The sequence below is a fragment of the Taudactylus pleione genome, unplaced genomic scaffold (genome assembly GCF_031769625.1).
Source record: "Taudactylus pleione unplaced genomic scaffold, aTauple2 ptg000040l, whole genome shotgun sequence".
Taxonomy (NCBI): Eukaryota; Metazoa; Chordata; class Amphibia; order Anura; family Myobatrachidae; genus Taudactylus; species Taudactylus pleione.
The window spans coordinates 15,233,798-15,251,006 of record NW_028284442.1 but is presented as its reverse complement, the minus strand read 5'-3'; the positions used below and the strand labels follow the sequence as shown (position 1 = coordinate 15,251,006).

The 17,209-nt window shown below is 40.5% G+C and overlaps 1 protein-coding gene across 6 annotated transcripts in view; it reads left to right on the top strand.

Annotated features, from left to right (window-relative positions):
* Positions 1–17,209, top strand: part of ATP2B1 (ATPase plasma membrane Ca2+ transporting 1) — a 164,096-nt gene that overhangs the window by 94,122 nt on the left and 52,765 nt on the right. For all 6 annotated transcript variants that reach the window (XM_088454402.1, XM_088454401.1, XM_088454403.1 and 3 more), the window contains exons 3-6: positions 2,072–2,269; positions 5,685–5,939; positions 6,018–6,143; positions 10,867–10,998. In XM_088454402.1, coding sequence (XP_088310528.1) covers positions 2,072–2,269; positions 5,685–5,939; positions 6,018–6,143; positions 10,867–10,998 — 711 coding nt within the window. The remainder of the gene's footprint in view (positions 1–2,071; positions 2,270–5,684; positions 5,940–6,017; positions 6,144–10,866; positions 10,999–17,209) is intronic.

The window sequence follows — 17,209 nt, the reverse complement described above, 5'->3', positions numbered from 1 at the left end:
TTGCAGTGTGATTGACAGGCAGGGACCGCTTGGGGGAGGCAACGGGAAGTGTCAACTAAAAACGCGGGCTTGTCTCAACCGTTTCAGGGACGTGTCACATCGTGCTTGTGCGAATCCGTACGCAGGAAACATGATGCAAACATTGACTCTGAGTCAATGTTTGCATCATCTGCATCCGATATGTGTACACAGTTGCGGACAGCTGCGATAGCTTAGGTCGATGTTTCAATAAAAGTCCTGGTCGCTGTTGCATTATCATAATTTTGCACATCCACAGCTGTGAAAATCACAGCTATGGGGGCATTAACGTACAACTCAGAATTGGGCCCCAAGTCAGAAAACACAGCAGGGAAGAGAGAAAAGAGAGGAATAGGAGAGATGGAGCAAGCAAGAGAGAGATTAATATCAAGGGAGTGTTAGGCAAAGGTAGGGGTTTACATAAGAGACAGGACAGAAGGAGGGAGATGGGGAGAGAAAGGGGATACAGAGCTGGAAGGGGGTATTGGAATCATTAAATTTAATTTGAAATGGCTGGTGAAAGGTTATTTCTCCACTTCTCTTTAACAAAAGGGTCATCCTGAAAAAAATAAGGTATTTACCGTGATGACCATTTTTGCGCTGCTTATTGCCGTCCCCATAGACCTTTTGCCGCTAGCTACTGCCATTTCCTCATGACATTATGTTTGGCAATGGGTAAAATCACTATACAGAATATAAAATCACTATACAGATTGCATGCATATGTGAGTCCATATATCACTTTAGTGGAAAACATGATAGTTTAAGCTTGGTGCTCCTTTATGATTACAGTAGAAGCATGAACCCCAAATGTGATTTTCACAAAAAAAATCCACCAATTCAAACTAAATATTTAAACATGTGTAAATGCTGAGCAACATGTTTAAGCAGTCAGTCAATGCTGAGGTGTAGTGGTTGTTGCTGGTGCTCCCAGAGCAGCTGTGGTCCAGCATTGTTTAACAATGTGTATCACAGCGATTTATAACCGCAGCACTATAATAAGTAATCCCCAATATCTGTTACCAGAGAAATTTGTGTTTGTTTGAGGTTCCATGGTGCTTTTACATTAGACCAGAGGTTCCCAATCACTGTCCTCAAGGCACCCCAACAGTTCAGGTTTTAGAGAGATCCGTGGTTGAGCACAGGTGATTAAATGAAATTGACAGAGATACTAATTAAGCCACCTGTGTTCAACCATGGAAATATCTAAAACATGAACTGTAATGGTGCATACACACGGTCAGATTGTGTCCGATCTGAACGATAACGATTGTAAAAATTGTTCAATTGTTCATATCTGTGACGTGGGGCATGCATTGACGAACGATGCGTGTTCCCACATGTCAGATAACAATCTCTGAAATCTGATGTGTTTGCAGTCAGATTTTAACAATTTCATTCATTTTACTACTGTCAGAAATCGTTCATCGTTCATGAAATCATTCAAATCGTTGTAAAAATTGTTCATCAAATCTGACCGTGTGTATGCACCATTATGGAGCCTTGAGGACCGCGTCTGGGAACCTCTGGATTAGACTATGAATTGGGGGCTAGGCTTTTCAAGGTTGTGAAACTTGATAGATATCTGAAGTTCTGTAGTGAAACATTCACACTTTTTTTTTTTTTCCTCAAATGTTTGTGCGGATTTTTCTTATCGCTGATAAAATGGGTATTTATAATCCATTAAAGGAATGAGGCTTAATTTGACCTTTTATGTAAGGGTTATTTGATGTAAGTGTACACATTGTAGCGGTACTTGGTATACATTTGCACACAGTATTTGACATGAAAACTTGAGAAACTGTGGGATAAGTGCATAAACCCATTTACAGTATTACTCCTTCCTGTGCTGTAAGTATGGTGATCGGTACCTGCTGATAATGAGATGTAGGACTGTTATTGCTATGTAATGCACTTTCTGTGTTTTATGTCCACATATTATGTTTTCTGTTAATAACATTTAGCATATTTACCATGCTATGATTACCACCAGCCTTAAGACTTGCCTATAATTTAATTTTTTCTAATAATTATTTTGTTTCTTTTTATACAGGTTTAAGTGGACATCTCCCAGATCTTGAAAGGAGGCAAGAAGTATTTGGACAGAATATTATCCCTCCTAAAAAGCCAAAAACATTTCTTCAGTTAGTATGGGAAGCACTACAGGATGTAACATTAATTATATTAGAAATAGCAGCCATAATATCATTAAGCCTTTCTTTTTACCGACCTCCTGGTGGAGATAATGAATGTGAGTATTTTATTTCTTTTAATGAAGTCTTCTGTTGAAACAAGCATGAACAGTCACAATATCAACATCAAATAAGCTTGAGCAGAGAAGAAACCAGGAAATACTAAAGGTTATTTTTTGCCAGTGGGTATATCTAGTGATTTAGCAGTGCAATGTAGGGGGATGTGGAATTTGGTGTGAGGTTAGGAGCTAGTGATGGGTTTACGGAGGCTGCAGTATCACAAGCCACCAGATAGTATGGTGCACAAAGCTGCACTTGGCAAATACTTTTGTCATTAGTACAAAGTGAATTTAAGTAGAGAAAAGGCATGACCCAGAGCTACCTACTGAAATGGAATTTCAAACTTTGGAAAAGGACTGAAGACACCCATACTCTGCACGGTATACCTGCAGATCCGACGGATTGGCACGATATAGGTGCTATATCGTGCATGTATGGGCACGATATCGCACCTGATATCCTGCTGCGTGCTTCCGTGGGGTTGTAAATCGCATCCCCAGATCTTCCTGCAGAACCAAGAGATCTGGGATGCGATGTATGATCCCATTGAAATGGAGGAGGGGGGATCCGACATATCGTGCAGTCTACGGGAACCGCATGATTGCCAGCGGTGCCAGCACAATCCGTCTGCCGACGGATCGCCATTCGCCCTACACGGTGCAATGCACCGTGTATGGGCACCTTAGCAGTCCAGAAAAATGCTTGTAATAGATTCAGTGAAATACATTTGCAAATTGTTTGCATAACGCAAATGCAGTTAGATCTGAGTTAAGGTGCATACACACGTGAAGATTTTCAGTCCAACCATCTAACTAGTTCATTGGTTTGAATGAAAATCTGGTAAGGTATGAAAGCAAATGACAATCAGCAATTTGCTCTCAAACGCCGGAAAATGGACAAAAACTGTTGTTTGAACAAATTGTTTAGATCAAACATTTAACAAACTTGTCTGAACGACCATTTTCATCTGTTTTCTGGCATTTAGGAACAAATTGCTGATCATCACTTACTCCCATACGGTACCAGATTTGCATTCCAAACAATCAACTAGTTGGATGGTTGGACAGAAAATTTTTACGTGTGTACCCAGCCCTAGCCTGAGTAGTTTATTTGAGATCCCTCTCCTATGATATGATGTTTATGAAATACTAGTATCTCTTGTTTTCATATACATCAATAAATCTATTCAAAGAGATCATAGGATAGGAGTCTCTTTGTATTCACTGAAACCCAAGGTCTCGGCAGAGTAAGCGCCATACACACAGGTATAGCTCCCCTTTTTAATTTGTATCTGTCATTCTGGGGGTTTCCTATACCTGTGCAGGGCATGCTAACTACTCCTTTGAAGCGTGATAACCACATTCTCTTAAAACTCCATACAGTTGTGCTCCATTAGTAGTATAGTTTGTATGCAGTTGAAATTTTTTATGCACATGCAAGCAAAATTTTTCTTGCATACACTCTCCTGGTTCAAGTGCCATCCCCATCTACCTTTCCCATTTTATTTTACACAGTTTCCCTGTGAAAGCGATCACATGAGGATGCAGTGTATGGTGTAGATGATCCTTTAGGCTTGCATAATAAGCACAGGGCCTTTAATGTTCTCTTATATTGCCTTTTTCGAATTAGTTTTGGTTGGTGAAAACCTCAAATTGTTAGGAGTTTGATTTTTGACTGTGTGACATTTGACTGTAAAAGTAAGTTTGTATGGTTCCCGGAGTGCCAATTTTTTAGTCTCTGGATGGGTATAAAATTGTTTAAAGTGGTTTTTAAAGAGCGTTTTTAATAAAAAAATAAAAATAAAAAATAGAAAGGTAAGCATTAAAAAAATCAAACACTTATATTTTATTCAATCATATATAATGGATCTAAAATGCATTTTAACATGCACCTTTTTAATGTTTAAAGTAACTGTACATACCCTTATAGAGGCGGGTCAAGTACAGCATATTCAGACCTTTGAAATTATTCTTAAGGTTGGTAAACATTACCTTTTTTTTGTTTATCTGTTTTTTTTATTTGATCCTGTGAGTTTTGTAGTGTATGCTTATTTTGCATATGTGTACATGGGCACTATAGTCTGTATGGCAATGCCTCTGGTATTGGGCACTTTTGTCTGAAGGCAGAACCTCTGTTTGGTGTTATGAACTATAGTCTGTATGGCAGAGCTTTTTCCTTGTCCTGGACACTATAATCATCTGTATTGGCAGAGCCTCTTTCTGGTATTGGGCTTTATCTGTTTTGGCAGAGCATCGAGCTGGCGTTAGGACTGTAGTCTATTGACATAGCCTCTGTCTGGTATTGGGTACTATAATCTGTATGGCAGAACCTCTGTCTGGTATTGACTCTACCGGAACTGACAGTCACATGACTGCCGGGACCTGTAAACTGCCACAGTGAGCAGGTAACCACTGGGCCACCAGGGATGATATAGCGACATTCTAACATGTCAATCTCTCAACAGTGTCTACATGTCGAATGTCAACATGTTCAATCTCGAAAATATGAACTTGTTGTAATTGAATGTTGACATTGACTGTCGACATATAATTTCACACCCAATATTGGTGCTTTAAATACTTTACTTTTATCAACCACAGGGGACACTGGAACTAGTACTGTGGGTATAGACTGGGTGTTGAGTCTAATTGAATGTGAATTGATTTTAAATTGTTCCACACTGTAACAGAGCTGTTTATTTATGAATAGTATCTGTTTCACAGGAAAAAGCTCTAGAAGGTAAATGGAAACCACCTTCTCTAGAACAGTAAAATAGAAAATGGTGTTGAATGAACACAAGGGACAGACTGCTCTCAGGCCTGCACCTTATCGGGTCATAATACCTGACACATTGGTGTTAGCTAGCCAACTCTTTCTGCAGTAATAATCTTTCTCAGCAGTATAAAGCCCTATATAATATCTGTATACTGTGGTGTTATTTTTCTTAGAATGTTTGCACATCTTATTACATTTGTATATAAAAAAGGAAGGTCATGGAAGTATTCTCTGAAAAGTAGGAGGTATGAATCTGTTAGGTTTGACCTTTTGGATTTAAACTACAGGTACATAAAATAAAGCACTGTTTTATTCCAATAAGCAATAAGCTGTCTGCTCTCAGACAACCACTGCTACATAAAGAGTGTAAATGAATTAGATAACCTAGTTTTCAATGCAGAAGGTAAATGTTGACCTGTTCAACTTTAATGTAGCACTTAGAATTACATAAATCCATATGAAGAAAAATATTGGAATGTTCTCTACAAAGCAACATTAGCAGTAGTTTTATATAGTCAATGTTTAAGCCCTATGTCCGAGTAAATTTCAGTACTTACAGCAGTTATCGAACCTTGAATAATACATTCCCATTACAATGTGATCCTCAAATATTGTACTTTGACCATATTTTTTTTGCAGTGTGCGGAGAAACCAGTGGTGCTATAGAGGAGGAGGAAGGGGAAGCAGGTTGGATAGAAGGAGGTGCTATTCTTGTATCTGTTGTATGTGTGGTGTTAGTAACAGCTTTCAATGACTGGAGTAAAGAAAAACAGTTCAGGGGATTGCAGAACCGGATTGAACAAGAGCAGAAATTTACAGTTGTCCGTGGAGCCCAAGTTATCCAAATTCCAGTGGCTGATATAGTTGTTGGAGACATTGCACAAATTAAATATGGTAACTAACTTCATATTGTGTTTGCGCATCTTATCCATTTGGAAATATCCTGCTTTTGACATAAGGTCTGTGTTTCAGGTGATTTGTTGCCCGCCGATGGAGTACTTATTCAGGGAAATGATCTAAAAATTGATGAAAGTTCATTAACTGGAGAATCTGATCATGTTAAAAAAATGCCGGAGAAAGACCCCCTATTGCTTTCGGGTTGGTATCTCACCATTTAGTTTTGTTCCTATTCAGTGTCCGTTCTTTAATATTTAGTTAGCTGAATACATTCCATGTAACATGACTTTTAATAGGAGGCTGTTTGAATCTCCAAACTGCTTAAACCGCTTGCTGTAAAGAAATGATAAGTAGAACAGTTTGTTGTGAATGCTTTATATACACCGTCAATAACTGAACTATTTGTGCAATAGTGGTTTAGTGTTCTAAATCTACAAATGATCAGAGCTTTAATTAATTCAACTTTACTCTTTCCAGGTCCTAATTTTTTGGTTTTACATAAAAGTTCTATCTTGACATTATCAGCAGTTCTGTTAATATGTAAACTTTTTAAGCTTCTGGAATCTCTGAAATTATGTCTCCTTGTTTACATAACTTATTTGCAAAATGCTGTAGCATAATTTCATTTTTCAGATTTGTTTTCTATAAATTAGCTTGCTCTGTACTTTTTAAAGCCAATATTCGATTGTGCAACCATTAAAACAGTGCGTGAATATGCTTAAAATCTTACTTTACCTTTTGTTAGCTGACCAATTGTATGCCCACAGCATGTTGGTAGCCCAAAGCCAGCAAAATGAATCTGTGGACTGAAGAGTCGATGTCACACAGCTTTCATTCTATTGATCTCTAAAATAACATTTAGCAGGCTTCTGTGTGTTAACTACAGAATACAGATCCTGTTCACGGCCTATGGATGTGTGAGTAGAAATTGGCTACTGTAATAGGTGGAAAAATGTGCAATGTGAGCCGTCAGCTGAATAAATCCGCCCCTACTGTAGAAAACTGGTTTTATCATTGTATGATTTAGACCAGGGGTTATCAACTCAGTCCTCAAGAACCACAAACGGGTAACGTTTTGTGGGTTTCTTAAATCAGGCACAGGTGAGTTAATCTATTTTGCTGGGTCAGTATTTATTCCACCTGCTTCCGCAGACAGAAATCTTCAAAACATGGCCTGTTGGGGATACTTCAGGTTCAGAACCACTGATTTAGGCAATTGCTGTTGTTGATTTTAAACTTTTAGTCAGCTTAGGTAGAGACCGACGAAAAAAATTATACTCAGAAGTTATACACTACATGGTTTAAAGTATGTTCACACCCGAACTTCACACAAAAAGTGTGTTTTTTTGTTTTTTTTTAACCTATCATTCCACACCATGAGCATTAATATAGGGTTGGTCCCCCTTCTGCCTTTATAACAACCTCGACTCTTCTCAGAAGTGAGTCCATTAGAACCTTGGAACATTGCTGTGGGAAATTGCATATATTCAGCCTCAAGCAATTAGTAAGGTTGTTCACTGAGGTTACGCAATAAGTTCTGGCTTGCAGCCACCCTTCCAGTTGATCCCATAGGTGTTTCATGGGGTTGAGGTCAGGACCAGTGTTGGCCAGTCAAATTTTCCCACACCAAAATCTGATTTATTATCTCTAGAATGTTCTTGTATGTTGTAATATTAAGACTTTCCTTCACTGGAGCTATGTGTCCTAGGCAACCCCTCAAAAATAGCCAAAACCATAATTTCCACTCTACTAGACTTTACAGTTGGCAGTATACATTTGTTCTGGAAGTGTTCTGATAACCAAATTCATCTGTTAGACTGCCAGATGGTGAAGCATGATCTCTCATGCCAAATAGTGTGTTTCTACTGCCCTGTTGTGCTTAGATTACTCCAGCAGATGTTTAGCACTGCTCATGGTGATGAAAGGCTTGTGTGCACGGCTGCTTTGTCATGGAAACCCAATTAGTGATCCTTCAGAAAAGCAGTTTTAGTGTTGATGTTGCTTCCAAAGGCAATTTGGGACTCTACAGTAAGTATTGCAATTTAGGACTAAGACTTTTTTATGTGCTACACACTTCAGCACTCTGCAGTCCGATTTTGTGAACTTCTGCGACTTAGAACTTCGCACCTAGGCTGCTGCTGTTTTCCCTACACGTTTCCGCTTGAAATTGACAGAGACCACTTTCGCAGTGCAGACATTTCACAAACTGACTTGTTGGCTAAAGTGTCCAAACCCGTGAATTTGAAGACGTGTCTATATACTTTTGGCCATGTAGTGTTTAATTCCCTTGCCTTTGGTGTGTTTTTAATTTCTGTCAAATGAGTGAGGCAAGTGTGTGTGTGTGTGTATAGTAGTGTATCCCCAACAGCTCATGTTTTCAGGATTTCAGTCTGTGGAAATAGAGCTTGTGGTTGTGAATATTCTACTTTATTAACAAAATATTGGGACTAGACAATTCCTTCAGTCCCAGCTTATTTCCGTTTTGTGGATCATCAAAGAGAAGACTGAGCATTTTCTGTACACCAGATTTTTGTAGAGTTCATTAACAGAGAATGAGAACAGGTGGAAAGATGTCAGTTTTAACCTTTTAAGAGACTTAAGGATATGTATCCCTTTCAGGATGAAGTAGCTTTTCAGTGGTATGCAATGTCTAAAATTGATCCAACTATAGCATGTCTGTCTCCAAGTACAACTATTTCATTGGAAGATGGAGATCCATTGAAAGATCCTATGGCTAGGAAATTGGAAAGCGTTTTTAAGAAGTGTCATGTTTTTTTGGAAACAGTAATTCTAGTTTGGCTATGACATCAGTATCCAGAAGATTCTTATGGCCAAGTTCATGAGTGGGAGACCCACATTCAAGAATCATTTAACCACACTTTCATGTATTAGTGATTTTTAGTTTGTTTTGGGGAAAAACTGGATAATGGTTCATAATGTGTCACGTTAGGAAAACTGCAAGTTTTCCTTCATCTATTCAAATAGAACTCCAGACAAGCGCAAAGCTATTGTCAGAGAAGCAATACTTTCGTCAGGCTGGTGGTACCTCATATTCATTACTTCTTGAGTAAGCTGTAGCCAAATACCTTGTTAAGACTTCTTTCTAAATCGCCTCCGGAGTCCTGTGGGTAGCAGGATTTGAAAACATACGGTTTTGTCATGCAAGATCAATGTGTTTGCCATCAAAGGGAATATAGTGATGAAATTCCAAGTCCTCTACAGTGGAATTTTATAAATCATTTTTAGACTTCATTGGTGGACAAAGTAATTTTGCCTGGCTCCTTTTTACACAGAGGCACAGGCACCTGTTAATGTCTTTTATGGTAGAAAAAGCTTCAGGGAGCTTCCCAATAGCTCTCAATTGGAGGGGACTCAACTAATTCAGTACAGTCCATTCTCCAGGCAAGATGCACATCTTCACATTCCTATTGTAAATCACTGTACTGCCTTATTTGGATAACATTCTATAACAAGCAGAAGGAATTTGATATGCCTCCCTGCATTGCATGTAATAGACACAAACAAGAAGATCCATGTATCAAGCCTCTTGTGGCACCTTGTGATCTTAACTTGGAGATTAACCCAGTAATACAGTAGATGCTTTAACATCTGATCTCTACTGCATGGAGTTGGTACAGTCCATTGTTCAGACGGTAAAGAAAGGAGACTTGAAAATATTTTCCTCAACTGGCTTATATTGAATGGTGATGAATGTGGTAGCAATTGCCACCAAAGCCACCTAACTGCCTGTCGAATGGGTGAATGGAATGCAGTCGGGAAGCCGGCGAACCTAATCCCGACAGCCGGCTTCCCGACTGTCATATCCCGGCAACGTCTAAAGACAGGCGTCGATATGCCAACACTGTCATTAGACATACGCCGGGAGCCCGACGCCCAGCATCCCGATCGAAGGGACGCTGAGCGCGGATAGCCGCAGGGGGGGAGGGTTAGGTTTAGGGTTCCCGGGGGGACGACTTGGGGTTAGGCCCCCCTCCCCGGGAGGTTAGGTTTAGGCTAGGGGAAGGGGGTTAGGGTTAGGCACCTCCGAAGGGAGGTTAGGGTTAGGCACTTAGGTTTAGGCTAGGGGAAGGAGGGGGTTAGGTTTGGGCACTTAGAGGTGGGATTAGGGTTAAGTACTGGGGGGGAGGTTAGGGGGTAGAATTAGGTTAGCTAATATTTAGCTGAGGACGATCAGGATTCCCACTGCTGCCGGGACGCTGGTGTCGGGATAAATCATACAGATTCTGGGTGAACTACATACTTTATTAGCAGTAATGGGCAACCTGATATACTTTGCGGGCCACATTGGGCGGTCTTCTAACTTTCAAAAGGGACGCACATTTCTCAATCTCCAATAGCAGTTAATTTAAATATATTTATTTGAAGAAAGAGAACCCTAACTGTAATCTATTAATACGCCTTTCAACATGTATTACAAGCTAAAACAAACAAATATCACAACAAAGCAGGAAGGGTTTGGGAGTTACAAGTGATAAGTCTTGCAATTTTTGGGATTTTTTTTTTTTTTAACTGGTAATTTTGCTTAATACGTCCCCTTATACATTTCCAAGAAGTTATGGCTGCCATGGAATTGAAAAGGAAATGGAAGAATTATTTACACTAATTTTATTTCCTTGACATACTCAGTGGCAGCCGAATACATTGTACTTGAGAAGATTCTCGGACACCAGAGAGAATGACGAGTCACATTATATACCTTTCTGGGATGAAGAATGTTTGTTAGGTACTTTTAACTGATTATCATCTTGGAAAGCTGGCTATAGGACCCATAATTCTTTTTACAATTTAATCTTTACTTTTTAATTACTTTACTGTTGGATACAAGTTACATTTTTGTTTAATCAATTGGTTCTTTTATAGCGTAATAAAATAATTTAAAAAGCATATATATTTTTTTCTAAAGGTACACATGTTATGGAGGGGTCTGGAAAAATGGTTGTCACTGCCATCGGAGTGAATTCACAAACTGGAATTATATTCACTTTACTTGGAGCTGGCGAAAATGAAGAAGAAAAAGAAAAAAAGGAAAAGAAAAGTATGTTTTAAGTAAATATTTAAAAATTGTTTTAGAAGCTAATATATAATATAACATCTGGTACTGACTATATTTTGATTTAGCTTTTTAAAAAAAAAAAAAAAAAGGTAAAACCATGTCAAATATAAACATCTGTTAATTAGTATTTTAATTACATTGAAGTTGATTAAGTGATCATTAATGTCATTTAAATACATTTAACGTGTAAAATTGAGCAGGAGAATATTGGAAAAACGCTATACTAATATAAAATGCCCACATACTAGAGAAAAACAGGTTTGCTGACATTCTAAACAATTCGTTCATTGCATGGCCTGTACTAGCATTATAAATAGTGTTATGTGCTTTAAACCCAATGGGTATGAAGGTTAGGAGATGACCAAATCATTGTTTTACCTTTCCCCCCCCTCCCCCCAATGAGTGTTGACCACTAAATGCACACATTAATGTGTTATGTAAAAATTGTGATAGTAGTAAATATGCACCTTTTTACGTATATGTTCCATTATGCTCTGCAGTGTATGCACCAAGCTGAAGAGGAATCTTCAGACTTATTTCTAATACCCCTTTTCCACTGCTACAATAGCCCGGGTTATTGCCGGGTCTACCTGGGTCGCAGCTCAGTGGAAAAGGGTCCCTGAATAATAACCCAGGTCAAGTGATTCGGGAATCCAACCCAGGTAGCTACCGAGGCCCGACCCAGGTAATGGTGCTATGTAAACGGCGTGACTCGTGTTATCCAACCTGGCTCATGCCTAAAATGAGCTGTTTTGTGGTTGTGGAACAGTCACCTCCCACTTTTTTTGACCTCAAGTTTAGCAGGGAAGACTTGGGCTCAGTGTGAGCGGGGTTGACCTGGGAATAGCCTGGATCGAAGGTGCAGTGTAAACTGGTTCTGACCTGGATTGGAATCATGTCCTAAAACCCAGGTCGAACTCTGGCTTTTGGTGGAAAAGGGATATTAGCCAACCTAACCAGTGTTGAGGCGTTTACTATAGCGTTCCAGCTAGGCTGTTTTAGCTGGGCGCTGCGCCCTGCCCTCCTTCTGGAGGGCAAAAAGCATCCTGCCCTCCTTCTGGAGGGCAAAAAGCGCCCTGCCCTCACAGCCTGCGGGTGCCGTCTTCACCCACGGGTCGCAGTGTCCTGCAGGTGGGAAATGTGCGGGGACCTGGTCACCGCTGGTGAATAGACGCTGGGCGCCCGGCATCTATTCTCCCTGTCAGCAGCGCTTGGGGGCTGCCTGGCGTGTCCGTACGTGCCGGGCACACCCCCAAGAGTGCCGAAAAGGTGACGTGTCCCCTTTTTAATGGCCACACCCCTTCTCTAGCTCCGGAGCCCTGCCTGCCGCCGGAGCTAGAGTGAACACTATTACTATGGTTATGTATATGTCCTATGGTCAGGGCCGGCCCACCCGTTACGCCAACTACGCTGCCAGCAGAGGGCGCCGTGAATAGCTGCCGGAGCACAATTCAGTCCCCAGTGTGGCTACTATAAACACTGAGTGGAGTGCACGATCCCCCTACGGCTACCCCTCCACTGCTTGCCGCCCGAACAGGACTCCCCAGGCAGAGCAGAATTAAGGGAGGGCGTAGGAGTAAGCCACGGTGAGAGCTGTTTTCCCAGCAACAGTCTGCATCCGCTGCAGGTCTTGGCTCAGTTTCCTCAGATGGTTCGCTTAGCAGATTCACTGCAGTTTAGCCGGTTGTGGCTTTTATCTATCTTGGTCAGACTGCGCAGCTTGAACACGGCTGAGGGGACACTGAGGAACTTGTTCCTGGACAGGATGAGAACTGGAGGTTGCCCGCACACTGGTCTCTGCAACCCGGAAGTTGTTGCCCGCGTTCAGCACATCCCACATACCTGAGTCCTCCGGCAGATTGCTCTGCAGTTTCCTGGAGTGCAGGGCTGCGTTTCTCCATAACATGACGGTCCTCGAGTCACAGCTCATCAGGATAGGTCAGTGCTGATTTAGCAATCATGTCTGTGGCCAGAGTCAGTTCTCCCTCAGCTCAGTGCAGGCAAACACAACCTGGGTCAGGGGGCGCGCACATAATGCTGACAGTAACAGCCTATTACATGGTCCCCAATGTGCTGCACACCGCAGCACATACCATAAAAAATGAAAATAACAATGACACACAAGGATGATTAAAAGAAGATGAAACTTCCTCACTGCAGCTCCTTTCCAGCAGCCAGCCTACAAGGAGGGGACCCGGCTATTATCTGTGGATATATTATGTCTGTTTCCCCCTCAGTGCAGTTAAGACCTGTGCTGCTGCTGCCTCCATGGAGGTGCAGGGCAGGAGGCACACAGTTGACACAGTCAGGGGGCAGTGCTGACAAGGGAAGGAGGACCCTCTGTCTTAAGTGCACCGGCCCCCTGAAGGCTTAATCTGGGCACTCAAACAGGACCTCTTAGGGCTGCCCCTCACTTCCTGCTGAGCCAGGCCTACTGTCTTATTAGCAGCTGTAGCCCACTGTTATGCTTAGTACACACTATACAGATATATCTGTATAGTGCAGAGCAGCTTGTATAGCCATAGTAGCAGAGCCCTTACCGGTCTCACTGGTGGATCCTACTCACACGACAGGGCAGCAAAAGTGGGCTACGGCATTCGCTCCTACTCCACAAAGGCCACACATTCTGTGACTGGGTGGTAGCAGTGAGCAACAGATGGATGAAAAAGCAGGTTGGTAAGTGTCGTGACCTGTTGGGGGACTGCAGACAGGAAGGGATGGTATAGGGAGGCAATACCGTGTGTATATATACGGCTTTCCCCACAAGACCACGCCCCCTTAAACTTAACTTAGGGGGCATGAAAAAGAATATTCGCTTACCAAACAATTTGGGCTCGGGGTGGCCCTGCCTATGGTACTACCCCTTTGTTTATACCAGAGGTTCCTAAATGCGGTCCTCAAGGTACCCGAACAGTTCAGGTTTTACAGATAAATCAAATACAGTTAAATCAAATTGACTGAGGTACTAATTAAGTCACGTGCTCAACCATGGTTTTCTGTAAAACTTGAACTGTTGGGGATCCTTAAGGACCGCGTTTGGGAACCTCTGGTGTATACAGTAGAATGTAACCTTTCTGTTACCTCATGGTTAGTGTTAGAATGACTTTTTTCGGTTGAATAACTCTAAGATTATTTTAAAATCTGAATATAGTTTGCTGAACACAAACACAGCTGTATTGCAGCTAGTCTGGATGTATTTTATGCCCCAGACTGGGGTATGTGTGCCCCATTCTTATGAAATGGTATACATTTGCAGAAAATGCAGAAATATGTCTTTAGTACTGGTAACGTACACACAAAATGATAACGTTATGTCTAAGGCAAATGTTTAGCAGATGCTTGAGACAGCACTGCTACAGCTAGTCTGATCTGCATGAATTGTCTGTATTGGGAGCAATTTTCCCTGAAAGGTCTCCTGTCAACCGCATGTGAGGAAAGTTGACATTCAATTTAAAGTCCTCACCATGGCAACATTCCACTGTCAAAAGGACACTAAGTGATTTTAAAATTAAGAGCATTTTATGACAAATGCATGCTCTGAATCTGGAGATCATATTAAGAATTTGTGTAAGTGTTATCTGAGAAAAACCTTAATTCTGTAACAATTTACAGATACTGTTTTTTTCGTGTCTAAAGACTAAGGGCCGGATTCAATTAATCGCGATAAATCGATAAGTGTTTGCCGGCGACCTTATTGCCTGTTTCTATGCGATATCACCTATTCCGGCAATGCATGCTCCCGTTTTTCGGCAACTCCTATTGTAAAACAGGCGAAAGCGCATATGTGCTATCATTTTTCATGGCGAACAAGCAAAAACATTTTCACATTTAGGGAAATCAGTCTGTACCCCAAAAAACTCTAACTGACATAGGAAATAAATATAGAAGTGTATTAATGGCCATAATAAAAGTATTTTAGGTTCTTAAATTGGCTCAATTATCTGTGTATTTGCATAAGTGTTGAAAAATTATTTTTAAAAAAAAGCAATATTTGTTTGAGAAAATAACTGCTGGATGTAAATTGAGGGTGCATTAAAATGGATGTAATTATATTTGTGTCTATAAAGTGCACTTTTAAAACCTGTTAAAAATACACCTGCTGCAGCCACCTGCAATGCTTAAAACTCCTGTCTCATCCATACAGCCCCCAAAATACCAGGCCCACTACTTTAAACCTATTTTCCACTACTTTTTATTTTTTCGACCAAAAATTGACATGTAATTTTTGCACAAATGACGTTAATTAAACGCAACTTTTTGGCTAATTTATCATTGGGAGGGGGGGTGTCCAAAGGGTTCTGAAACAAATCCCCGCATTTTTAGCCAAAAATAGATATTTTGCTTTTTTTTTTCACCTGCTCTGAGATGGTGAAAACTTATCGCCGATTTCTGTTTATTCAATTATCGCACATGCGATAATTGAAGTGCATGATCGCGATGCTAATAGTTTCTATTTGAATCCGGCCCCTAAATATTTTGCAGTTGAATTTTATAAATGCATAACGGCATATTAATCATTGTCCTATTTAGTCACTGTAAATGTTATATTAGTGCCTGCAAATTAGTTTTCTGTGTTACAGGCTGTAAATATGCACCAGTGAATAGGAGGGTGAATAACAGCCTCAGGCTCTAGTAAAGTGCTACCCGATCACTGTGCATAGCTCTGAAAGTGGACGCTATGTGCAGCTAAATATGGAAGACTAGGTATCCCAATTGAGCTCAGGAAATCCTCTGATGTTACAGTGTAAAGTCATCAGGGATTTCCCCCAGTGCAGGGAAGTCCAGGCTGTTGCAAGGGAGATCTCTCATATCTTCCTTGGCTGTCAGCACTGAGAGACATGCAGAGTTGTTTGCATCTAATAGTGGCTGAAGTGTCAGCTGATGTTTGATCTAGTTTACACTGGATCCATCAGTGCTAACAGGAGGGAAGACCTGATATAGACTAACCAACCTGTTAAAATATTTCCTTTTTCTGCAACTAGATGACGTCTATTACATATGGTTTAACAATACTGGGGTGCAAGTAGACCCGCCGACTCTATCTACTTTGCGTACCTTGCTACCAAATATATATGTGGTATAATAAGCTAAAGAATTCATTTTGGAGGTAGCTTTGTCTGCCCTAATTGGGAATAGGTGTCTATGACATAATCATGATAAATTGTAGCAATCTTAGATTTGTTTTTCCCTTTATCAATATATCCACTACAATCATAATATTTACTATGCTACCAAAAAAGTCTTTCCCAATAACAAATTATTTCAAATTTACTAGCAAACTGTGAAATGGGGCTTTACCACAAATGTATGGAAACCATGCTTCATAATGCTGTGCTAATAACACACTATTCACTAAACTGAATTCTTTATCTCCCAATTGATGCAATGGAGACCAGCCTAGGTGTGGATGGTAGTGAAGTAAGGGTGATGAGGCCACAGGCTGGTGCAATATATTGGTCATATGTGCTGTATAATATATAATTGGCCACATTTAATTGCAGTAATTGTTAAAGAACAAGAAATGCAGCAGTTTTAAATTAAGATGTGCCAAAGGCCTTTTATTACTGAACTGAAAAATGTACATGATGTATCTGGCACGTTTTTATTTCATGTTCTTTGCAGCAGGCTGTTATGTTAGTAATGAGGTTCTTCTCTAGCTAAGCAGGCAGTTTTGTGGAAGTTCTGTGCAGAAATGCAGTGTGTGGATTAATACATGGGGAAGACCAGTATGTTACATTTACTAAAAATCATTGTTTGCAGTCCAATTTAGGACATGCGCTTCAGCTGTCTGTAGTAGAGTAAGGAAATAATAAATTTTTAAATGAACTGCAGTTGAAAGCCAGGTACTCCTTTTTAAGCTTTAGTTACAGGAAGACTAAATTCAAAAAAATTTGATACTTTCAGATATGAACCATAAAAGCTCAAATGCACTTTAACCACTCTATTAGGTACTTACTCGTTACTGCAAAAAAATCTAATCTGCAAATTATATGGCATCATTTTGTTGCGAAGGCCAAACACCAGAACAAGGCCATCTAAACACATGGCCGATATCTGTATGATTTGTTAGTTTGTACACACTATTGCGCACACTCCTGTGGGTCGTATGTGATGTCTACCGGTTGCCCTTACTGCAGGCCAACCGGAAAATATTACATGCGATTAGGTGCAAATCGTGTAGTGTGTACGGCCA